A 26,078-nucleotide genomic window follows, 5' to 3' on the forward strand; every position below is an offset into this window, starting at 1 on the left:
TGTTAAAGCGAATAAAATACTTTTCAAAATTTTTGATAGAAAAATGTTAGCGTTAAAATAGGCACAAATATTACAAAAGAATTAAATCCGAAAAAAAAATAATACAAAAAAAATGGAGATGATGGGGAACGCATTTTCTAACGTCCTGCAGTAGTAATACAATTTAAAGCAAACTTAAAAAATAATTGGATTCTAAACAAATTTGATCATCAAAACGATTATTTGAAACAAATAAGGCACATCATTGAATCATTGACAGCCAAATTAAACATCTTTCCCATCCTAAATTTGTTCTCCCATTACGCGTCATAATTTTATGTCCTGGATTCGATTGATTTGAAATGAATTAAAAACGAAAAAAAATCTTTTTTGGCACAATTTCTAAAACTAAAACTTCTAATAATTAATTGCTACTGCCGCTAGGATTATTACTGATGCAAACACTCTCAAGATGTCCCATTAACATTTGCTGTAAATGACACCTTAGCGCTCGCTCTTCATTTATCTGCACTTTAGCCTGTGCCATGTCCTGTTGCAGCTGGCGCACGGTCACCCAAAGTTGTTTCAACGTCGGCGTCATATCCTCGTTCTCTAGGCCTGCAATTAGAACATTACCTATGGAAGTGTGGCCAAAATTAAAATATTGTTCTTGCTACAGGTATTAGTCAATTATTCGGGTATGTTTAGAGCCCGCGCATCGTGGGCATAATTTAGTGGAATCAATTTTTATAAAAGAAAGAGAAGAAAGAAGAGATTTATAGGAACCGACCATTTAAATCCGATTGTCTCTAAGCATTTCACTTTTGTTAACATATCAGAACAATATTACGACACGTACGTATGTGTATGTTTAGTAACGTTAATATCACATGTGGAATGAATAGAATGGATTGAAATTTTCGTTTTTTATAATTCTCTCTTTCTTTCCGAAAATTTTATGGATTTCGTTTCGAGAACTTTTATAATATTGAGACCCTTTAAAATATGGGCGCTGGGTTAGAGTGTATATGTTCTGTACAATGAGAAAACCGGCTGTTAATTTCCATATGTACATGTACAACGTTTCGTTTCGATGTCTTAGCTTATCACTTTCGAACTGAGGTAGTAAATATGGATACTATCCTCCTTGCTGCAACGATGGAAGAATTGATAACATTTTATGAATAGTCAGAATTTTAGTTTTTATTCATCAGAAGAATTCCGCTGACTATACAAAGATGGCTCGATTTCGAAACGTTCGTTATAAAAATAAACTTTTAACAATAATTGTAATTCAGTCACACTGAATGTTAATTTAATCTTAACTTCGTTACAGATGATGATTGCCATTCAAAATCAAAAAAGAAAAACATAGCAAATAATTTAATTGAATTAAATAGAAAATCAATTGAAGAAAATTCGTTATCTAAGAAGGCTCTAGGATGCTGTAGAGGGTGTTCCTATAAAATATTTTATTTTCAGTTACACTGATTCGATAAAAAATAGATTCGATTTTAAAGACTTGGCTGTGTGGTCTGACCATCGTTATTATTGTCACAACTCCACGACTCACACCACAAGTCACAACACTAACAACAGGAATATAAAATACAAAATATACTTCGGTCGGTGTGTTTATAACGCACTAAATTATCACATTTACTAAAATGAGTTTTCTTCTTCGTTCTTTTCACTTCCGTTTTTGTTAGTAATCAAAATTGTTCATTTTACGCCACTGTTTGAGCACGAAATTGCCACAGCACCAAGTGGCCGAATGCCGTGACGAAGATGCGGCACTCTCCTGCGGTCGCACATCATCTCTACCCGCTAGATGCGGTGTTGATCGTCGTAAAGGGCCAGTTTTCCGTTGTTCTTGCGGTGCAGATTCAAATGATCGATTCACACGACGATCGTACAGACCGCCTAAACCGCACCGTGGCGAATGCATCGAATCCGATTGTTTGACAATTTTTATGTTTGGATTCTTATGCTTACGAGCCGGTAACAATGGGGCCATGTAGCTGACATTCTCATAATTCGATGAGGTTTTACATTTCGGGAATTGGCTCATGAACGAGCGTTTGTTTTGCAATTTTTCATCGTGTGACCGCCATTCCGGCGAACATGTATTCGGTCCCAGTGAGTAACGGTACGATGTGTTTAACGATGATACCGATGCTGAGTACATGTTAAAATTGTTCGGACTCGCTTCGCGCCATATGTATGACGAATTGAGGCTACCGGATGATGTATTTTTCTGGTTATTTACAAATGAAGATGATGAGCACATGAATGGTAGTTGAGGATTCGATGTTGAGTGATACCGAGATGTTTTTAATTTTCCTCCTCGAATGGGCAGACATGGCGTCCATGGTTGTAGTACTGCGTTTATGTGTTGTGTAATTTTTTTTTTTTTTTTTTTTAAATTGTTGTGTTGTTGATGAAGCGACAGCAAATTGGTAATGCGTGTTCGGAAGAAAGGAAAAGAGATAAGAATGTCATTCGATAGAGGACTGAGGTTTCTTGTCGGATGCAATTGAAGAACATCGTCTTAATGAAGTTATTAAAATGGTCTGCGGAACGATTAACAGCAATCGAAAATACGTTTGATTTAATGCTACTTGATATGTTGAAAAAAACAACGAAATCCCTCATCGAAATTCTCAAACTATCGTTGCTGCTTGCCCTTTCGTTTACTGTAAGGTAACAGGAAAGAAACCAAGGTACACCAGGTCTGTGTTTCGAGATAATAAGGGTCAATGCGGACTCACTAAGCTTGTCCATATCAATATCAAAAATTCTACGAACAAAACTTTTACATCTACCATTGTCTCACTAACGTTTACCTCAAACCTGTCCTAAAATATGAGTAATGGTCAATTCTATAACATAAAATCATTTTGGACGTACGCAATATATAATGTTCCTTCAGACAAGATCTGTTGTTGATAAGCGGGGAGCTCTGACTGGCATTGTATATTGTATATAAAATGTGTGTTAAAGCTGATGAAATGAAAAAAAATTTATGATTTTAGGCGATACTTTAAACAAAAGAAGGAATAGATTGAAGTTTCAAATCGTCGTTTGTGAGTAGAAGTAGAAGTAAATATTTACAGTCGAACATTCCTAAAAAGATTTAAACCAAAGATTAATGAAAGGTGGAGCACAGGGCATATATTCACGAAAATATTTTCCCGAATTTTCTCAAGTTTTGACGATTTTCTGGAGCTTTTCGCAAAAATACATGAAAATGAATTGTGTCGTCTTTTCTACATCAGGCGAAAAACAAAACTCACTCGACATTATCAACTGTTCTGAGTGGCAATTATACCTCTGACATCAGAATAATTTTACTGTAATCATCAGGCAATCCCTTGCGTCCGTTGTTGTCGTTAAGATAAACTAACCATTGTTCGTCTCTTTAGAGAATTGGAAATTTTTTGTTTATCGTGCATATTTCTGAAAATTACAGAAAATTACAAAAAATTTCCTAAATTACCAACATTTTCTTTAATTTACCAAAAAAATTCTCAAAAGATTTTTGGTAAATTTCAGTAAATTTGAGTAGATTTAGGTAAATTTCAGCAATTTCCTGGAAATGCAGTAAATGAAATTTTCAATGATAAGCCCCTGACATATCCAATTGTTTTTAAATAGAAATCCTTCATTGAAAAACTTAATTCAAATCTTACAGAGGCATTGAAAATTCAGCATGTTTCAGCTGTTTTTCAGATGATCCACACAAACTGTTTGTCCTTGCTTATACTGTTGAAGATGCAACACGCAGCGCGTGGTAGTGGTGAAATCGTGTAGAGACATATAAACAGTTTTGATTGTGTGTGTAGATCAGCTGAAAAACAGTGGAAGCAAATTCATGCTGAAATTTCACTACCTCTAAGTGTACAACTGAATGAGAAGGCAAATGTTTTCAACACATTGCGGATCTTTCATAAAGTATGTCACGAAGTTTTTTCCTCCCGTCTTACAAAACATGTTTGGCCTGTTATGTAATAATGGAAGCTGACACTCTTTAGAAATAATACCTTGTTTGGTGTTATCAATTTCGTTTAAATTACTTGAACATCACCTTAAAAATCGATGCTATCAAAGCACTCACAGTGCGTTGATGCTATCGATTATGAGAAGGTTTTCTTTCAGATCCCTACTTTGACCATAATAACATTTCAATTGCATCCGAGTGAAAACCGAATTTTAATTTTTGTTACTTACTATTACGATGATCAAAAATGAACAAAAAAAAACGAAAATTAAAAATCTAAAAACCAAAAAGCAAATTAAAACCACAACACATTTTCTGGACGAAAATACAGAAAATATAATGCAGAGACAGTGGAGGGATTAAATTCGTATAAATGGTGAACCAATGTTGATGTATTAAAACGAAAGACAAAATATATTTTAGCAACTGATGAAAACCTCGGGGTTAAAACGATCCAGAAAACCTTATGGTGAATCCAATTTCCATAATTATAATTAAAAAAAACAATGGAGAGTTAGCGAATGGGTGACATAATAAAATGGTGATTGTTTGGTTGGTTGTTTCGTAAATTAAAAGTTAAAATTTAAAAAAATTCGTTTGATTAAACAAAAGGCATAAAAAATTATCTGAAAAAATGAACAATTTATTCAAGCAAAAAATGTTGTTTGTTAGGGTTGTACTAAAGTAAAAATGTAAAACAAAATAAAATAAAAAACAAAAATTTTGTAGCAACTGACCTGAATGCATCGTATTCCGCGAAGTATTTTGATATGCTGCACAATAAGCTTCGAACACTCGCAACACCAGCGCATCTTCTTCGTGGGTCGGTTGTGGCTTTCGTGAATAACTTGACAGGGCTCCGCTGGATGCTGAATTCGAGTTTGATGTTGATGGGCGCAAAGGTGGTGCTGGCCGTAAGTTGGTTATTTGCCAACAGCCGTCTTAAAATACATAAAAATCAATTCGTGATTCGGTCGGATACACTCATTCCATTCCGCGGTACCTTTAATGTTATTCCTTCCGTTTAACCCCACCGAAAGCGGGATTCTGTCTGGATGCACTGGATTCGGGTGCTTGTTGCTTTGGTGACTTTGGAATTGATTGTAGCTGAGATGATGATTGAACGATAGACTGCGTTTGTGTTGCGGTGGTGGTGGAGTTGTTACTTTGTTGGGTTGACTGGTTCCTAGGCCTTGAGGATGATTCTGTGTAAGAAAATTGAGTCGGATGAGAATTCGGCCGTGGGGTAGATGTATAATTGCTTATTTGTAATGATATATTCAACAACGACACAGATATACAGAGAGGAGCATTCAATGTACACAGAATCACAAAAGCGGTGTAGTCTTTTTCTATCTAAAATGAGGGTTAACAAGATGGCACAATCGCAGACCATTTTTTATTTCTGCTTTGAATTGATGTTGATGTGATTAGTCGATGAATATTTTTTATTTTGATTTTTAAGAAATTAGTAGCATCTTTTGGGGGTTCAGGCAAATGCGATGAAATTCGATTGAAGTGAGCAAAAGTGAAAAAAAAACTTTAATGTTCGTATACAAGCAGCTTAAATTAACAGCTATTCAGCAACAAAGATAAATAAATTTAAAAAAAAAATCAAAGCAACTGTTAAGCTCTACTAACGGAACCTAAACTTTGTGTTCTGTTTTCTCTTCCAGTTCAGTCTAATATTTAAAAGCTTTCATTCGGTCTAGAAAAGCTTGGATTCATAAGACAAAAACCGCGTTCCCAGGGCGGATTAAGATTTTCAGCGCCAGTAGTAAACATAATCTCAGTGCCAAATTTCCTATTTCAATTCCGTTTTTATAGTTCTGTACTAATACTACAGAACATTACTTCTTCTTAATGCCGAACACAGTATAACAAGAATATTTAAAAGAATGATTAAACATAGACCGTATGAACTAAGGTGTTCTTAATTAGTTTTGAATGAGAAGTGGAAGAATTGCGAGTGAAGCGAGCAAAACATAAGCTAACACCGACCCGTACGAAACACGTATTCTTATCAAAAGCCTTCAATGTGAAATTCTTCATCTCTCTTTCGTCGTCTCTGTCGTCCGGCGAGATTTTACAACGAAAATTTTACAAAAAAAAAAATGGAACACAAGTGGCAGATGATTAATGTCCTATGAGAGGTTTCCTCAGCATCTGCCACCTGTGACGCTTTTTTAATCTCATCGGTAAAATTCTCGTCGACATATTTTCTTTGTGAAAATTGATTACGTTGAGGCGCAGAATGCGTCACCAAAACTGATATCAAATATTTTGGAAGTTTAACATTTACAGGACTAACGTCACCTTTTCCTCTTTCGAGTTCTTTGTGGGATATCAGTTGTTTTGGAAGTTTTGGGTAACGCTTAGAGTTAAGCGAGCTCTACAAGAGTCACTTTATCCCAAGTCTCCATACCGTACAGTGGGCTTTTTTTAGTTCGGAATATTTTGAGACATTTTCGAGTCTTAACAGTCATCGATGTTCCCAGTCAATTAAGTTGTTTCAACTTATGATATATTGCGCTAAGTTATCATACACTGGCACGTCGATGACATTAAGAGGTTCCGAGCCTACGCTGAAATTGTAGCCTACATTTCTGCGTTTCGAAATTTTTGATCGCTGATATCTTTTTACGAGAGCCCTTTTTGAAAAATGTACGACCACATTTTCGAGTAAAAATATGTCAGCTTTGAATAAAAAATAAAATTGTCTGTGAAAGTTCCATGTGCTTTGAGAAAAGTGTACCTTTGATGCAAATTTGGGGCATCGGTACAGTTTTCTCAAAGCACATGGAACTTTCACAGACAATTTTATTTTTTATTCAAAGCTGACATATTTTTACTCGAAAATGTGGTCGTACATTTTTCAAAAAGGGCTCTCGTAAAAAGATATCAGCGATCAAAAATTTCGAAACGCAGAAATGTAGGCTACAATTTCAGCGTAGGCTCGGAACCTCTTAAAAACTCTGATAAGTGATCTAAAATTGTGTTTTCTTAAGGTGAACATGCAGTAGAACCGAAAATATATCTCAAAAATACGAAATTTCAAGAAGGGCGCCATTTTTTTGAAATGTAGAAAAAAAGTTATCTATCAGCCAAAGAAAATCCAAAGTAAATTCATTTGTTATCGACTGCAACGTGGACAGCAAAATATATGTTGAAACGAATGAAGTAAAAGATTTCATGGCAAAAAATAAACGACAATTTCAACAGAACAAGTAATAGATTCAAGTACAGCAGAATAGTTAAATGCAACTTGTTTTCTAATTTTGTAAATGTTTAAACGAAAATTTTGTTTAACAAATGAAAATCTAGATTTCAATTTTCTGCTTTTTTTGTAGATATTCTGATTGACTTGCGACCTAAATATTAAAACACAGATGCAAAACCACAACAACTCCCAATTCATTTGCATTTAACTTTGCTGCGAGTGTATACCGCAATACGGTTGCCGTTTCTAAAAGCTCAATAAACGCGATCAACGTATCGGTCTAGCATACATTGCATAATTCCTATAGTCATATACGGGTCTGCTTGAGTGGCTTTATTAATTCTAAATTAATTTAGAGATGAGTACTTCACTCGTGTTAGAATTGTCTATGCTGACTGGAGTTTGTTAACATTTTTAACTCAGAATTAATAGAGAAATTCCTTCATTACCAAAAAGGTCACATGTTCAAAATAACATTCCTACGCTCTAAACTGCGAATGATTCTTCAAATTAACAATGAAAAATTCAGGAAAATTAAAATTAATTTTAGCCATTGTTACGCGCACTGTTTATAAAGAAGTCAAACTGAGATAATTACATCGCTAATGTGTTGCTAGTGATGTAAGAAAGAGCTCAAACCGACTAAAAACAATAAAAAAACGAAAAACAAAAAAAAAACTCGCATTCCATTTCGCTTGCCTGAACCCCATCCATCTAATTGGCGAGGGGAGTGTTCAACTCGACGTTTCGACACAATCAAATCTCTCAGCATAGAGCTGGGCAATTTCTCCTTTTTCCACCAATGCGCATACAGTCCGGTCTTAAACACAGCCTCACAATTGCCATTGACATTGGAGCGATTCACGTCCACAGATCGTTCGGCGCTTTGACATCGCGTCTGTCGCTTAACCGTATCGCGGCTGGACGATAATTCAAACATATTTTCGAATCCCAGTGGATTGTTCATTTCATCTTTCGTTAAACTGGTGTCACCAAATTGACCGCTGTCGTGGTCATGTTCGACGAACGACATCGTTCCGTAACGACCGAAATTGTGGCTGGAATTGGAGTGACGCAATGCGGAACTGACATCGTGTAGAAATTCGGGTTCTGTGGCATTCTGTGGTGGATCTGGGGATGAGATCGTACAACTTCCAGCTACTCCAGAATCACTGGACCGTGGGCTAGGACATCTAGAGCTGGAACAACATGCACATTTCTTGCCTACTTCCGATTCATCTGGTTTCGGTAAGTTATATTTGAGTCGGAGGTATTGGTGGCTGATGCAACGCTTCAACGAATTGGATCGTCTGGGCGATTCGACTTTATCAACTGATTGGCGTGTTGAAGTTATCTTTTTGTCTGAATTGAGCAGGTGCTTGTTGAATGGCGACGCTTCCTTGGCTATACTCATTCGTTCACCGTTATCAAACATACTAGGCGGTCGAATGATGTCCCTTTTTAGTTGATTTAATGTCTCAGAGCCAGCACATTGTTGAAAATTGTACAGAAGTTCAACATTCAGTTTATCAGGAACTGGTACCATGGCTGGTAGATCTATAGAGCTGGAATGTGTTGTTGTTGATGCAGACGTTGGCGGACTTTCTTCCACCGGTTTATTAATCACAGCATTGCCTTGTTTGTATTGATATGATGGAATATACACCTCGGTCATATCAGAACTGTTGAATCTGTTACCGACAAACAAGGTAGGCATACTGTGACGCTCATCAACAATTAAACGTTTTTGTAGAGGATTGCTTATGATCAGTGAATCATCTAAATTGACTAGATCCTCACAAGCCATATGCCGGGCTTCGACGAAACGTTGTTCAAAATTAGGTTCGTCATCTGCTTCGGCTTTCTTTATGCCAATATTCAGATGAGCTGTAGATACGTGAACGACACTGTCTCTGGATGGTGTCTTCAAAACGACTTTCCTCACTGGCTTCGAATACATAGGCAGTGAGTCTCTAGTTTCTATTGTCTCTTTGATCTTCGGTGCCGTAAACACAAAACTTCCGTCCGAATCTCGATTTATCGAAACACTTGACTTTTGTCGCTTCAGGCACTCATCGAATATTTGCTTAGTACAGTCAACCGTATCACCGTAGTCGATAAATGTTTCGTAGTCAGTGTCTGCAGTTAGTGTTGACTTCTTGCCGGTTTGAAAGCGCATAAAACCGAATGAAGAAGCGCAGGACGATCCGGTAGACGATGCCAATTCGTCGTCGTCGGAATGATCGACTGCATCTTGTCGAGATATGCCACTCTTTTCCGAACCGTCCGTGGCCGATCTTTCAATCCGTCTCGTTCGGTGTCGCAATTTTACTTTGCTGCGGTCAGTGTTCCGTGTACTTTCTGTGTAGAGTAACATTTTGACGATATTTCGACGGATCAGGCCGTCCTTAACTAATTTTTTGAAGTGAGCCGTTAAATTCATGTACGGCGATGTTGACGGATAGTTGGAAGGGGGGAATGTCAGTTGATATGAACTTGTGCCAAGACTGTAACATACAGAGGCACGAGTGCAGTATCCTCGACTATCGAGTGTTGTTAGGCTCTGGTGGGAGAAATTATTTCTTGAGAACTTTTATGAATCGAATGATCATTTCGTCAGAGATTGTTTAGTCAGTCGCGATCCCCAAAAGCAACATTGTCTTCCATTAGCATACAGCCTACAGCAAAAGTAAACATACCTGTGACGGTGGCTGCGTAATGTTGACTGCTGATGTAGTGTTTCTCTTCATGTCGTCACTATTTTGCTGACGCACGGCGCCAGGATGAGCTGATATTAAGTCAACCCATTTGTTAGCCTCATTTGGACCTTGGCACACTGCCACAATTTTCTCGATCAATGGACCACTGACTTCGAAAGCATTTTTAATGGAATCCGCGTCCTCCAGTCGACTTACTGTGATGCCAGTTAATGGAAGTTTACCCTGAAGACAAAATTTGGATTAAAATAAAAATTAATTGCGGTCCGTAGTTGCTACCGTACCTCATAAATAAATGCACTCATTCGCTGGCTAACACTCAAAATAAGAAGCGTTTGTGGAAAAAGAACAAAGTATCGATCACGATGTTCAGGACCAACAGCTACACTACCCATATGAATTATGTCACCTAATGTGCTCAACTCCTGTCCCTGCCAACCTCTTACTGGTCCTGTAAGTACTTGAAGTTCTAACTCTTTTTGTCGCCGCGTGGCTGAACATACAGACTGTAAAGTTTGAACACAATTTTTATGAGAAATCTAAACAGAGAAACGTTTCACGTCCACCTACAGCAATGTCTTTATAAACCGCTACACTACGTTGTGTATTTCCTCGATCCGGATGACCACTTTCCATATGCCGTTCCAGTTCCTGTAGCATAGCCGAATATTTATCCAATCGACGAAACGCTTTCGACAGACCGGTTGTCAACACTAATAGACCTGGCTTTGCTGCTCCTCGCTCTTCCATAAACGTTTCCAGTTCATCTCTGAGAAAATCAACGGTAATTGACCGAACAAAACGGAACATATTCCACCGAACTCACTTATATTTGTCTAATATTACAATGGCACGCGGATGGGCTGCACAATACGCTTGGTGTACATTTTTCATTAACGTGGCTTTCGATAAAAATAATTTTCCAACGCGATCGTTGCAGTCTTCTAATGAAGTCAATAATTCTTCGTGAGTTTGTACGACCTCAACGAAATTAGACATGAGTTGAGCATATTCGTCACCAGTTAACCTAAACCCACACAAGAAATTAATTCCGATACGAACAGATGCCGGAAATGTCTGTGCAAAACTTACAACTGACTAGAGGCAAGTGGTTCCAAAAAATTTTCAAGTAAACCTCGTATTTCAGCCACATGCGCCTTTTCACTCTCCAGTAAATCATCCAAAACCACAGACCGATTCGCCTGTATATCTGGAACTGTTTCTGAGGGAACAGTCGGTGCTGTGCGAGTGAGACAATTTTTTTTTAGTTCAATTAATTTCAAAAGTTTCACCGTCAACACAAACCTTTATACTCTTTCACATAATTGCTCGGAAACCATCCGGTCATATCGCCCAATGTACCTTCCCACCAACCACCATCTTCGCACTGAGTGACTGTTATAATATCACCTTTCTTGAACTGGAGTTCGTCATTGTTTTGGCGTTGGAATGAGTACTCGGCTTGTACTGTGTACGGTTCCATAGTTTTTGTTTATCTGCGGAATGGTAGATGAAAACAATAAAATTTGGGAGTTGGTGAGTAGGATTCTTATTGAACAAAGTAGACGCTAACAGTGGGGGTAGTCTAGTTTTAATATGAGATAATTTACGTGTCGAACGGATCTTTAGACGAAATCGATTGCTTGATGGCAATGAAACGAAATCAAGCGATCAACCTAAATGAAGTTAATGGCTTCATTAAATCAAATTTATTTTATTTGAGATGCTTGGACAAGGTGCAGTATCGAACTAACATTTTCTCCCAGCTAGACAGCTATTTTTGAGGGAAACTTCTCATTATTTTCAATAAGCCCCTGTTTGACTTAAAATAAAAAGTCAAAAATTTAGATAAAAATTTGGAACAGGTCATTCCGTTTCTATATCTGCAATATACACGAATAAAGTCGCCGTCCGGTATCCACTTTTGTGAAATTGAAAACATCAAAAAAAGAAGAAAAATAACAAGATGTTTGACGAGTCATTCCGACACTAAACAAAATTCAATTTTTCATTTTTTTTTGTTTTTATTATTTATTTACAGCAGAAAACCTATTATTAGAATTCGCACCAATTCAAGCCAGCGGAAATGTCTCTTAGCGCTAACTCATTCATTACAATAAAAAACAGTTTTATGGTAATTAGAAACCTTCCCTTTCCGAATAGAACACAGACGATAAAAAAGACCGATGAACAGAAAGACAAATAAACCTCGCATTTGATTAATCTGATTAAAACAATTTAATCAATAGGCGCACAACCACCGCTTCATCTTCCTTAATCGATACGTGTATCTCCCAATACAGTACCTTTCGACTACATGACACCTAATGTACGTTGTGTGCACAGAAACTCTTTGAAAGAATGCGACGAAGACGAGCCCAACCTTCATCGACTATGCTAAAGTATGCAAAATATTGCCTTCAAATCGTTGCCAATTTTTTTTTCGTGAAGTTTTAGTATAAATTGTGTTTTATACAAAATAAAATCGAAAGTGTGACTACGATTACGTGATGAAAACATTCAGTTAAAACGAAGAGGAGAAGAAAAACAACGACACAACATTTTCGCGAATAGAAAATTCACAAATTTTTACAGATTAAGAATGTCTGGCTGGAAATTGTGAGGTGTTTTTCAATGAGCTGCTCTTGGAATGGACACCGAATTGCGATTGAAATTATGGAGGAATTAGGGAATAAATAATAACGTTGGCTATTGTGGGTGGTGGATGGAATGATAATTGTTAAAATATTGAAATGTTTTCGAACAACTCAAAAGTTTGTAAATATCGTCGATAATCGTTTTCGAATCAATTTGAATATTGTTATGATAATAAAGTCGTAGGGAAACAGATAGAACGGTCTGTTTATTGTAATTTAAACCAATATTTGTGTGTTGACATCTTGATTTTAATGTAAAACTTAATGTTACAATTTCTATCAGAGACACCGACCGTAGTTTCGCTTGATGAGGTCTTATCTGTGTATATGCTTTCAGTGGCAAAATTTAATAGAATACTTCAAGTATGGCTTTGCATTTAAGATAACGGCTTTGCATTTAAGATAACTACCCTTCAAATTGTGCGTTTAACTTTTATTTGGCAACTTAAGTTTCGGTCAACATACGACCATTATCAGACCATCAAATCACAATTGTTCGCAAACTATCATTAAAAAGCCAAATTGAAAAGATAGATGTCTTGAACGAATACCATTTGAAGTAGACCCAAAATTTACTAAGGTTCTACCATCGATCTTACTAGATGCTCAGTCTTACTGCCTTTAACTTCAATCAAAGACTCAAATCACCGCATCTTGGTTGGTTGTTAAAGTGCCCTTGCGTGCTTTAAGAAATCACGAATTTTTTTCGGTTTTTTCGGTTTCGGTAGACTTTTTCATCGTTTTTTGTTTAAGATCAAACTATCGCGCCCAGAGATGGTTACGTTACAACATTAACTTTCCGTGTGTTGGTTCTTTCGTTACCGTTGCCGAACGATCATTGACGACCGGCGTGGATGATTGACGACATTTATGAGTTAATTTCGAACTTTGTCTCTCAAATATTACTATATGTTATCAGTAGGTTTTTAAGCTGTCGATGAAATAAATAAATTAAATTAAAAAAATTTCGAATGGGCGCAAGACATCTTTAGTGCCGGTAGTCATCTGTTTTCGATAGCGACGACAAAAATAATCGATAATAGTCTCCAAGAGGAAGACTTTTTTATATATATCAAAGCATTGTAGTTAAACTAAAGAAGTACAAGATTTTATATCAAACATGTGATGATTAAAAGAAGTCATAGATTTACTGGTTATAATGGAGTTATGTTCAATGCCATGTAGTGCTAACCTATTTTTAACTGATTCAAGTTTCAGGCATTTCTCTTAAAATAACTAGAACAAAGTCGTAAAACGTTCACACACAAAAATTCGGTCAAAATTTGAACAGTCGTGTCACTGAAAACAAAATTGTGTTGAAATTTGTGAGACCCATTTCCCTTACTTCCGTAAAATCCGTTGAATAATCAACATGCCGCAAAATTGAACACAGTTTTGCGGTTCAATATATCATTCTATACTTTTAGACCGTTTTAAATTCGTTTGTGTAGAAAAACCGAAACGCGAACTCGTTGGGCAATAAAAATGATTTTAAGGAAATGCATGAAAATCATTTTCAAATTTCCTGTATGCCGTTTTTATTAGTCATTGCAATGCAACTAGAATAAACAAGAAAAAAAAGAACGAAATTCATTTCACGTTTACTCTACTTTCTACAAGTTCATTTTGATATGTGTGTTCGAAAATAGCGACTGTTATTACCACGACCGAAGAAACAACCGAAACATTTTAGACTCATATCTCAATAATTCACCTAATTAAATGTGCATTCTCATTTACTACACTATATATATGAAAACTATGTGTGTTTTTTTGTGTACACACATTAAAACGGCCAACATGTGCTGCAGGCATTTAAATCACTAATTTTATGGCGAACAGTTCGTTCGAAAATAAATAGACGAGAAGGTAATATCATCGTCAATGTGCTGAATGTTTTCATTTGAGTCTCGAAATTTAATTCTCTTGTTTTGTGCTTTGTAACAGATTGGTCATTACATTTCTTATGACTTTATTTTACTCACATTAATTATGTTGTTTTCAAAATTGATTTGTTTATTTAACCGATCGTCAGACGAATTCCCCAGTCATTGTTCACGATCCCCATAACAATAGGTATTTGCATTCGAAACTGATTTTTCACCGATTCGTTTTTTTTTTCTTTTCCTCACTCGTAGATCATGTGCACGTTTGCGCCCCAGGATAATAAAATATTTTATTTTTGAAAACAACAGACGAAAAAAACAACACAAATTTGAGCCGCTACTTCCACAAATTTATTTTAATCGCAAACGTTTTTTGTTGACCAGTAACCGTTGAACGAAAACTCAATCGACTAATGGCGTGTGCGCTAAAATATAAAAATAATAAAATAAGAGTGGTGGTAGCGCAGCACAGTCACGGTACATGTAGGTCTTGAATATCATTGGGGAAGCAATGTACGCAGTTCACGGAAATGAAACCGTTTCCAACGTGAAACAGGCGCAAAATATTATACGCGACAAAATTTGAAATGAATGAAATGCTCCTTGTTGCACAAATATGCATTGGCAATAACGACTAAATTGAAAACCTTTAAGTTGAATGGGTAAGACCGAACTATCACACAAAAGACGGTAAACTTACAACTAAACCAAATTTTGAAAGTAAACGGACCATCGCAGATGAAGAGTACTCAAAGTACTAACCTGAGACACAACCAGTCAGATGGATTAATGCGATCAAGCTCGGATCTACCGCATTGGATATAGGTTCGAGAATACAAGGAACGAGAAGAGTTAAGTGATTTTAATAACAAACTGATGATGACAAAACTCCCAACCTGACAAAAATCTAACATTCGAAGTTCATTCCTTCAACATACATCTAATACAAGACACGATATTCAGTTTACGAAAATAAAGATATCGTGCAATCCACGACCGCAGTAATTACTAATTGTAGTTAAACATAAGGAGCCAAGCAATTAACTTCTTGAAGAATTCCGCGTTTTCAAGAACAGTATACAAGGATGTCCAAATAAAATTACTTTGTCGTCGGAGAGTAAATGGTAAAATTTACAAGAAACCATCACTTCAGTGTTGGTCTCATGTTCTTACCTTCCGCTTCCATAGAAGCAGAGCAATTCATGCGATTGCTATTCTGTGCTTGTCTGTGAACGATAATGGTACCGGTGATACCGAAATTACCCTTACCGAATCGCCACTGGCCATTGGCCAGGTATAGGACACCTGTCACAATCGGATAGGTGAGTAAAAATTTCGCTGTCACGTTTATCAAAAATATTTGAATGAAAAGGAAGTTTTGACGGAGAAAATAATAACTGCAGGTGCAATGGATCCCTATTCTGCAGGGACTATTTTTGGGAAAATATTTTCCAATATTTTCTTGAATTTTCCACACATTCTCGTAAATTTTTCTTAAGTTTTTCGAAAAATATTTTTCGGTAAAATTCGGAAAAATTTAGTAAACCTCGGAAAAATGTTGGAAAATTCAGAAAAATGTTTTCCCAAAAATACCTAGTTCCTGCTATTTTGAATGCGACAATCTGTGTCTATTCTGAATGACTCTCTCAAACTTGGTAGGTAAGAAAGAAGGTACAGTCAATGTTTTCATACCTTTACAAATCATCTTACATTTTTGCCGCATAGTCATCGAAGTATAATCGGCAAAGTGAATTTATCATGGCACTCAGAAACGTTTTGGACTGCAGCCAATTTTCGATTCATAATAAAATCTATATCCATAGCGCCTATGCTTGCTCGAATATTTTAAATTAATTTTATATTTTTAAATAATATATTTTCCCCATAAAACTTTCGATTACGCAACAAAATATCCGTATAGTTCCACGGACAATAGTTGGTAAATAAATGGAAACATTCTTGACGATGTATGAAAATACGAAAAACCAATTTTCTTTAACCATCGGGAAATAATTCGTTTTCCATTAAATGCACTAGCATGTTATACTTAGAGGAAGATCAACAAACAGCGAGCGGTCGAAATGTTTACTTTTTCACATAATATGCAATAAGACAACAAATTGCATCGCATCTGAACTGTAGTAGAAACAGATACTCATTTTACTGATGACCGTGGAATGTTACAAATTCACAGACTTATAATCGGATAGGACGGATATTAAAAGAAGAACAACTTCTTTCCACCGGCTAGTCCATCAGCAAATTTTATTTTTAAAAGAAGTAAAAAACTAAGTCCATCACTCACCGAAGATCACAGCCTGTTCATATGCAACGAAATCTGATGAATTTTCCGATTCAATTTTTCGGTGTAATTTGCTGTGGTTCTTTTTCGATTTTATGGCACTTTTTTACATTTTACGGCATTCGTTCGACACAACACTTTTGCACTGTATTTAGCTTTTGATTAATCACTGAAAATGAGAATACTTTTGCACAGATGTTGACAGCATAGTCGTTAATATTACGAGGAAAATATGTTAAAGAAAAAAGAATAAATAAATTTCAGTTCATTCAGTTTTATGTTGGCAGGATTTGCTGTCAGCGTCTTCTTCTTAACAAAACGAATTTCATGATACACAACTTTTTGGTATTGACGCGACAAGAGCACGTTAACGTTAGTTTAATTTCAAATTTAAAGTTAATTTTCGCTACGTTCTGAAAGAACTGGTTAAGAAACCTTTGATTAGTTCACAAAGTATCCACATTTTCTACTGCCGCCTTTACGATCCATTTCTTCCCAATGTCTACAGTGGAAAAATTTGATTGTTAGAAATTGTTATGAGCAGACTTCTCGCATTTTAGAGCCAACGCTTATTGTTTTTTTTTTTTTTTTAATTTGATTTCCCTCATAGAGGTACACCCGAGAGATGGCATGGTGTTGCTGTCATTTTTAAACAAGCCTAAGATTAGCATCAGGTTACCATGTGACCACCTCTCGAGTTTAACTCTATGGTTTTACCCCAACATTATATAGTTTTGTTCCAAGGTCATACGAATTCACGCCGTAAGTGTGCCTAAAATTTGAATTTCAAGTGAACGAGTCGATGAAAAAGTGAACCGAAAAATACATTTCAACGCTTCCTTGTTGGAAAATGACGCTGCGTTAGAAAGACTTGCGTAAGAAAGATTTTGAATTTCGACCGCACTTACGGCGTGAATTGTCAAATCACGATAGTACAACTCAATATTTTAGAGTAAACAACCTCGATGAAGCTTCACCCCGCTTCATCGAGGCTGTTTATTTTAGAGATTTTCAAATGGGTGGTAAATGGTCACGCCAAATTGGGTCATTTTCGGTTATACCTCACAGTCCGAGGTTCTGAATCATAACCTCTGATCGTGAGGTATAACCAAAAATGACCCATTCTGGCGTGACTACGAAACATCAACACGAAAACTGACAAATGGCCAGAAATTGTTCCATAGGTTTCTTCCATCGTACGGTAAAAACGAATTTTGACAAACCGAAAACAACCGACCGTCATCCAAACATAACCGCAACTTAAACAAATTTGTTCGTTAAAAGTTCAAAGGGAGGTTGTGTTGGCCTATCTGTGGATGACGATTGACATTTTGAACCAATCGAAATTATGAAGACCAATCGGCCAGTGAAAATTAGTGCGTACAGTTACTTTGAACAAACCCAACAAACCTATGATGAGCTGATTAGATTTTCTAAGGCTTCTAACGAAAGGGAAGACTTTCTCATTTTTCACTATCTGAAGTATTTGTATGTACTTATTTGATAATGGAAATTGCTGACTTAAGTTGCATCCTTAATGGATGAATTGTAAAACGTTATTCTGCATACAAAGCTGTCATTGCTTCATTGCTCGTCTGTCGTTAGCTTAAAAACATTGAAAGCAAGAATCGCGTCTGTTATTTTGACATATTTTTTCTATAAATTATATCTAAAGGCGCGGAAGAAAAGACATGCCGGCATGTTTTGTGCCATCAAAGTATTTGTAAATAATTAATTTTGTGAAACTCAGTTTTTGTTAAATTTTCCATATGAAGAAATGGCCGGTACATTATTTATCGTCTGCATTCCGACAGGAGATAAAGAGGAAATATTGAGAAACAACAGCCCAAAATTGTTCATCAACAGAGAACTTGAACAATTTGTTCTACAGACTCAGAAGGTTACATTTTGTATTCTCCACTTTACGAGTAATTTCTTCAATGATTTCAAACCATAATAAAGGAAGGAACAGCCAACGAAGCGATATGTCTTGACATCGAGCAAGATGAGCATATTACCGCATCGAATGAGAGCTTCCACAAGATTAAAGCGTTGTCAAAAACGAAAAGCTGCGATGACATCGTTAGAGATGTAAACCACTTGGTAAGTATACCGGCAAATCGTTACCCGCACATTTGGTCTAAACGGATGACAAAATTTAATATTAGCATGTCGACGACACAAAATTAAAATCTCGACAATCTTTGGATGAAACCAGAACAAGGAGTTGCGAAAAGGCAAAGAAAAAGTCCCGGATTCACAATGAACCACAACTGCACATTCCCATTGAATCATCCATGGAATTGGTTTTAACTAAAATTTTGCAACTATTCCGAATCGATAATGCTGCATGGAATCAAAACAATGACATGTACAGCGTAACGTTTTCATTGTCGAGCGGTGGACAGCACGATCAAATCTTAAAATTGTTCAAACACTGGGGTATGTCAACCTGAACGGATCTTCGTAACTGAATAAATAAAAAAAGCGAAAATTTCTTAGGAATTGGCGAAAGACCAGGTTCATCTGTAGCTATGCTACCCTGTACTGTGATTCTACCTACAAAATCCAATGAAAAAGTGGAAGATGAAGTTTTCTCGGAAGAGTAAGTCTCGATTCTTATACATACCGAATCAAAGAAATTCCAGAAGTACAGAGAAGTGGGTGGTAGATCCATCTGAACTATGTTTCTGGCATGACCCTTGAAATTAGCTTCCATAATTGCATGTTTCAACCGATTTAATCCGTTCAAAATCCGATCAGATAAAATCAGAAGGTTGGATTGTAGTTCATTTCTGTAACGATTTAAATAGTTCTTCTCTTCCCAGTGACGGGAAGGTTGCAAAGAAGCTTTCCACATTATCAGAGACGGTACTTAAATCACCAATATAACTACAGAGTCCTTTACTTCTTTCGATATAGACTGAACATATAGACCAAAAATCTATTACTTCATTTGTTGTAACATTCATTTCCTATTGTCCACACAATCTGGAGCGGTCGAAGCTCAAATAAATTTAAATTTGTTTTCATTCATTCATCTAGATTGTTCGCCAAGGACTCCGGTATGTGGGACGGATTCGTGAATTCGGTGAATGCGAGAATGAATGTCGCCAAAATCGTTGACGAATTGCGGCAGAATGCAGCGTTGACCTTCGATTTCGTGGTTTTAATTGTCATCGCTGGGTATTCTTACGATTCCCACTCTTTATCACTAGAATCACATTTTAAGAAATTATCTTTCAGAATCATGGCTGCATTTGGCCTCATCGAAAACAGCATCATCTGCTTAACGTCCAGCATGCTAATTTCTCCACTAATGGTAAACTATTTCGTCCTACTCTCCAGTAAAATTACGAAATAAATTGCGCTTGTTGCAGGGTCCACTCATAGCCGCAACATTCTCAACGGTTATCAAAGACAGAAAGCTCATGAAATTCGGCGTCATAAACGGATTGGTTGGATTGTTTCTCGCTACTCTGGTCGGATTTTTGTTCGGTTTAATTGTGGGAAGTGTCGATGAACGATATGGCGTTGGTGATGGATTAGGACAGGAAATACTCTCTCGGTTAGTTGTAGAGTTACAAAAATTGATCTTTTGCATGTGAACATTAATTGCATATCTTCCACCGGCACAGATGTGAGATTCATTCGTTAGTAATTGGTGCGTTCACTGCCATCCCTTCGGGAGCTGCTGTTGCCATTGCTATTTTAGGCGAAAATGTAATTTCGGAGTTGGATGGAGTGAGATTCAAATAATGAAAAGAATTGCAAAATTTCAGATTGCTTCGTTGGTTGGAGTAGCTATATCTGCTTCATTACTTCCACCTGCCGTGAATGCAGTAGGTTATTTTTGAGAATTTTTAATTGATGAAAAGACTCTTGTTTTTGATAACGTTCGAAACAGACCAATTTTGACTGTCGTGAAGCTGAACCTGGTTTTATCCAAACTTCGTTGAATTTGTCAGGTTTCAGGTAAATTCAGGCCAGGTCAGAATAGATCACCATCAGATTCAAATCGAAACTGGTTAAGGTATTCTCGGGTCAGCTTCCACCTGTACCGACTCACGACTGACTGATTAAGCTTTTAAGACTCCTTCCGGGTCTAGAATAGAGAATACAATCCCAAATTCATGTAACTACCGGTTGTTTTGTTCATTTGTTTTACTTGTTCGAAGGGACTTTTATGGGCGCTGGCCTTGCTGTTTATGGTACACAGAGACAATGAAAAGATTTACAATTCAGTGATCAAATCGACGATGTACTCAGAAAATCAAGCTGTTGAGTTGGCTATTTTAGGAACAATTAGCATGGCAGTCACAGTGATCAATGTTATATGTATCTACGGTGCAGGCATTCTATTTCTGAAAGTAATTTCGCTCTGTGTTTGACAATATTTGGAAGGAAAACCTCAATTTTATCGCTAAATCGTTTTAGATTAAAGAAGTTGCGCCAATGGTTTCCAAGAATCAGCAGCAATTCTGGAAACACGATGTTAAAGTGGCTCGCGATTACAACAAAACTCTTGGCGCCGGCGAAGGAGTATCTCTAAAAGAAAAAGTCCTCGAGGACCTGGCTGAAATCCAAGGCAATAACATTAGGACATTGAACAGCGAACGATATTCGAATCAGCACACATGGTCGCCGATGATGAGAACAGGTGCGAGAACGTCACGGATGCCCATTCAGGAGCTTGAGAAACTTTACAGCAATCAAACGGATAATAAAGCCGCAAGGTCTGGTTATTGTCGACAGATTTAGCAGATCTTTGTTTACCAAAATTTAATCGATTTATTTAGACGACTCAATCGTGTCGGTGTCCTGGGCAAAAGTATGAGTATGAGTCCACCGCAGTATCAACCGCTGAGGAACGATATGGGAAATAATGAATTTCAATTTCCGAATTCTCTGCGAAATTCTGGTTTGTCGTCATCATCACAATGTGCATCGCAACAAATTCTAAGTAAATCTAAAAATAATTCTGAACCGAACGATATTGCACGTACATCGAACAGGGAGGCGATTCAACGTCAGACTAAGTCAAAATTTATTGTTACACGTGCAGTTGATCCGCTTAAGTTCGATGAAAATTAAATGCAAAATTGTACGCTGAACGGAAATGTAAAAAGGATTTTTTTTGTATGAAAATAAATAATTGAGAGAAACGTATGAATCGATGTTATTGAAATAATTTTCACTGTTAAGTTTTGCAGTGATGTTTTTCCGCATTTTCCCTGATTTACGCAAACAAAATTCCAGGGATATTGTAGGAGTGATTGTTGTGAACAGACAAACGATAGTGGCGTTTTATTTTACAATTTCTCCTTCAATATACCACCCACATCATCCGTCATCCGGCAATTGATTTCTTTTTATTGCGTAAATCAAGTCAAAAATCACACACCGTCACTTCAATGCCGAATGTGCACCTTCATACTACCAGCTTTTAGTGAAACGTATGAAAAAAGCTCCCACTACTCGCTCACCCATATAATGCACCTAATCCAAAACTTCAATGTTAGAACATTGAATGGCATTTTATGCTCATTATTTTCACAACAAAAGAGCTCTGACATGTGTTATACACATCAACATCAGAAGTACGTCGCATTTTCCAGGATCGCATGCGCCGCATCAGCTGATTGTTGTTTTGATGTGCTCCTCTTATACGCCTTTCGGTCGTTCATGGCCCGTGAATATGGGATTCATCAAAAAGAAAACGATTTTTCGGTAATTCTCCATTCAGCAGATGGGTAACGAAAATTTGTCTTCCTTCTGATATCGCGTTTAGATTGGAATTTTCTTTTGATAGCGCACATTGATACGAAATCTTTTACTTAATTAGTTGGATTGTACATCGCTATCCGTCGTCGTCAACACATGAAACAAAATAATCGTAAGATGTACCACATCTAGTCCTTCTGAAGTTGATATGAATGAAAAAATCTTAGTTCAATAAATTGATTATCGTTAAGATTAACGTTTTAGAAGAGGAAAGTATATCGTCATGCCAGCCATTTAATCTGTTACCTTTAATTGTTCAATCGTCTACAGAATCTACTACTTCATTCGTTCTAACATAGATATTAAATGGCTAGCACTACTGACAAATTTTTTAGATAGCAGCGGTATTAGCACGTAGGGGCACGTTGAAAGGCAACAGAAAAATAAAATTACTTTTGTCAGACGTTTATCGCTGAAGTTGATATATGGATATTCGAATATGAAAACTGTCGAATAATGCAAAGACACGCTTGGTTAATCATCAAAACCGAAAGAGGAGTAATGAACCCGAATGAACCATTACACAGACAAAACAATTATTATTATGCTAATGATGCACTAATGTACAACGAAATGTAGAGTGAAAACGATGTCATAATACATAAACTGCAACTTTGCATGTACACCAGCAACTGAGTACAAATGTGAGATTGAATCAGAGTTTTTAGTGTCATTAAATTTTATCTGAGAACAACACCCAGCTCTTACTCGTTCTTTTCTTGCCATATTTTCCGACACCAGGAGAAGGTGTCTGGGATAAGATTAACTCAATAATCTTCTTCTAGCGATTAAAAGATGAAAAGTCGAGTTTTAGTGTCGATTTTGTTAATCCGAGGCGAAGCCGAGGTTCATGAACAGACGAAAACTTGACTTTTGATTTTTATACCAAGTTATGTAATGGATTTTACATGCTAAGGTTGTAGAGGATGTAGGTTTTCAACTTGCAGTGCATCCGAATTTGTGCAGCACATTTCAATCAGCACTCCCTACGAGACACTAAATCAGGAATAGTTTCGACAAAAACATTCTCATCATTTCCAGCCCATCGTCAATAATTTCAATTCCGAATTCCATTTCCGAACAAAATTTCAATGAAAATATTTCATTTCCCCTCGAAGAAAATTCCACCAACATTTTTCAGTATCCCCATTTTTCATATGCGAGAAACCGAATAAAACCAGATTCAATAACATTTCCACTCTCCAGAAACGGTTTGCCGCGCCAACATCATGGCTGCCGATTTGTGTGCATTCCATACGATGTTCGCAATAGTTTTGATAGAAAAGACTTTCCATTCAAACCGATATTATCAATAAACTAAACAGTTTTTCGTGTTCATTTACAACGAATGTGTTTTTTGTGACCAGATCAATGATCAGTGTTAAATGAACTGAAACATTTTCTTTGTCGAATCGGAAAGAGTACAGAATAAAAAAACGAACGAAGAAAGAAAACACAGAAAATTTCATGAGTATACACATATTGATGCTGAAAAATGCTTTTGATGGAAAAACATTGAGAATGAAAAGTGATTATATAAGAAATGTATTTCGGGTGTTCTAATATACTAGGAAAATTGTAATGTTCTCTGTTCAATATTATTTCTCCGACTTATTTCTCTAGTGTATCTAACTATAGATAAATGTGCTGAATTGTGCTGGCGGTGAATTGGTTGTTTCTTTCGTGTGTGGAATAAATTTAACTAATCCAGAATGCATCGGATCAAACCGATTAGTGGCAAATTATCGCTACAAGTTGAAACGGAATGGCCCAATATTTCAAGGTACAATAAATTATTGATTTTATATCTTCAATACTGGTTACGGATATAACATGTTGGATGACTATGTTGTATGGATGTATGTACGTTCGACGGAAAACGAAATAAACTAACAAAAAGAACACGAAATTCAAAACTAGACCGCACGACGAATGTTTTGAAAAGGATTTACATCCAAAGATGGTTTCAATGTCTTTGGCAGACGACGACGGTTTTGGTTCTAATGCGCTCTGCCTGGGGATATAAAGGACAAAGCATACGCATTGAAGCGCATTCGAATGCAAATCTGAATAAATGAAATGAATTGTCGTTCCAAGCAAGGTTCCATGTAATTTACTTTATTCCGTGCAGCTCATTCACAGTAATAAAAACCGACTATGCTAATTAGCGAAATGTTTACATTCGGTTGGCTATTATAGCTATGGTTACATTTTATCGAATTTTCTTTGAATGTTTTTATCGGAGAGAACTTCAAACGAAAAAAACAAACTAATTAAGAGTCTCTTCCACTTAAAACATCTATATAAATAGAACGCCACACCAAAATGATGGTTGTTTGCTGGGTATTTTTAAGGGATTTATAATCCTCTTCTACGTGTGTCATGGCTATTTTTCTTTCTCGTTATCTAACCATATCAACATGTCCATATTTGAGTTTCCATCGCGCTAGTGTTCCACAGGAAAAAGGTCAAGGACACAGTCAATTATGTAAAGGGAAAGCAAAACTATTTTTCCATTAGAGTTAAGCGAATGAAAAATCGGTTGACTTTCAGACGAAACAGAATTTATTTATGAGACAGACTTATGACAATGTTTTATTTTGCAATTTTTGTTTTGAAAATTCAATTTTATTTTAATATTTTCGTGGTTCTTTTCTGTTGTGATTTTTTAGCATATTCATGAATCTCAAATCTCATATTGGAGGGCACACGTTTTCGCGATTAAATATTCACATTTTCCATGTTGTATGTGTGGCTGTACACTTTGAAAGTGTCGTGTAATTCTACTGCCACTGTTATTTATAATGAAAATTTTTAAATTGCTTTCTACTACAAACGTTTTAGGGTGTCCAATATTTTCTTTATTGAACGTGAGGGTGGATTATCGTAAATTTATGTGACGAAGGATGTTCTACATAAAGTTAAAAGAGAGTTTTTGTTGAATGTCAGTGGATTCAGAAGAAACTCATTGTCGAGTTTTAGGAACTTATTTCATCTTTTGAAGATTTTCTCGATATTTTTCGGATCTTTAATTGAACTTTCAGTGAATTTGATGATTTTCTTCAATTTTTTAAAAATTTGTTAAAAGTTTTCTGTTGAACGTTTCTCGAGTAATTAAAACAGTAAATCTACCCAATAAAGACATAAATCATCCAATCTACTACTTCTTTTGTTCAAAGCATTGTACGTTTTGGTACAAGATCTTTTACTTCATTAGTGTGGTTTCACACATTTTGCTGCATAAGACATAGACCTTAGACAACAGTATTCATTGCTTAGTTCTGATGCCCGAGTCGATAACAGATGATTTGTAGAATGTCATTTTTACTTAGTTAATCAGAGTTCAGAGTTTTTTGAATGAGCAACAACAAATGATGTCTTGGACAATGTTGATCCTGACTCTGTCAACAGTTGCGTTATAACCTATAACCACAGTGACTCGTTACGAAATATTCAGTCTTCGATTAAAAGGGAATTTGGAAAAGAAAAGAGGATCATATCCAATAACCTTTTCTTACTAGTTCTTAGCTACA

General features: G+C 36.4%; 3 protein-coding genes across 5 annotated transcripts in view; 2 read left to right on the forward strand and 1 right to left on the reverse strand.

The window, feature by feature from the left end:
- Positions 1–1,454: 1,454 nt before the first annotated feature.
- On the reverse strand, positions 1,455–17,034 carry LOC119085880 (rho guanine nucleotide exchange factor 7). Of its 3 annotated transcripts, none has more exons than XM_037196394.1 (10): positions 16,765–17,024; positions 11,222–11,412; positions 11,009–11,156; positions 10,743–10,943; positions 10,487–10,685; positions 10,201–10,422; positions 9,899–10,141; positions 4,983–5,184; positions 4,717–4,920; positions 1,455–2,361 (listed from the first exon to the last, which is right to left on the reverse strand). In XM_037196394.1, the coding sequence occupies exons 2-10, from the start codon at positions 11,397–11,399 to the stop codon at positions 1,685–1,687; spliced, it is 2,274 nt and encodes a 757-aa protein (XP_037052289.1). In that variant the 5' UTR covers positions 11,400–11,412; positions 16,765–17,024; the 3' UTR covers positions 1,455–1,684. The 3 variants fall into 3 exon arrangements, with proteins under 3 accessions (XP_037052289.1, XP_037052287.1, XP_037052288.1); XM_037196392.1 differs by lacking the exon at positions 1,455–2,361 and adding an exon at positions 7,899–9,762 and having other exon boundaries at positions 4,782–4,920; positions 16,765–17,034; XM_037196393.1 differs by lacking the exons at positions 1,455–2,361; positions 16,765–17,024 and adding exons at positions 7,899–9,762; positions 14,559–14,860 and having other exon boundaries at positions 4,782–4,920.
- A 1,358-nt stretch (positions 17,035–18,392) lies between these two features.
- LOC119085886 lies at positions 18,393–21,930 on the forward strand. Its single transcript, XM_037196402.1, has 12 exons — positions 18,393–18,661; positions 18,724–18,864; positions 18,930–19,203; positions 19,264–19,366; positions 19,807–19,947; positions 20,008–20,083; positions 20,142–20,329; positions 20,400–20,484; positions 20,544–20,603; positions 20,940–21,131; positions 21,199–21,497; positions 21,561–21,930. The coding sequence occupies exons 1-12, from the start codon at positions 18,539–18,541 to the stop codon at positions 21,853–21,855; spliced, it is 1,977 nt and encodes a 658-aa protein (XP_037052297.1). The 5' UTR covers positions 18,393–18,538; the 3' UTR covers positions 21,856–21,930.
- A 1,828-nt stretch (positions 21,931–23,758) lies between these two features.
- LOC119085887 (sodium/hydrogen exchanger 3) overlaps positions 23,759–26,078 on the forward strand; it is a 45,764-nt gene continuing 43,444 nt past the window's right edge. Inside the window, exon 1 of the mRNA XM_037196404.1 lies at positions 23,759–24,328. The gene's annotated coding sequence lies outside the window, so the exon portion shown is untranslated. The remainder of the gene's footprint in view (positions 24,329–26,078) is intronic.

The sequence above is a fragment of the Bradysia coprophila genome, chromosome IV (genome assembly GCF_014529535.1).
Source record: "Bradysia coprophila strain Holo2 chromosome IV, BU_Bcop_v1, whole genome shotgun sequence".
Taxonomy (NCBI): domain Eukaryota; kingdom Metazoa; phylum Arthropoda; class Insecta; order Diptera; family Sciaridae; genus Bradysia; species Bradysia coprophila.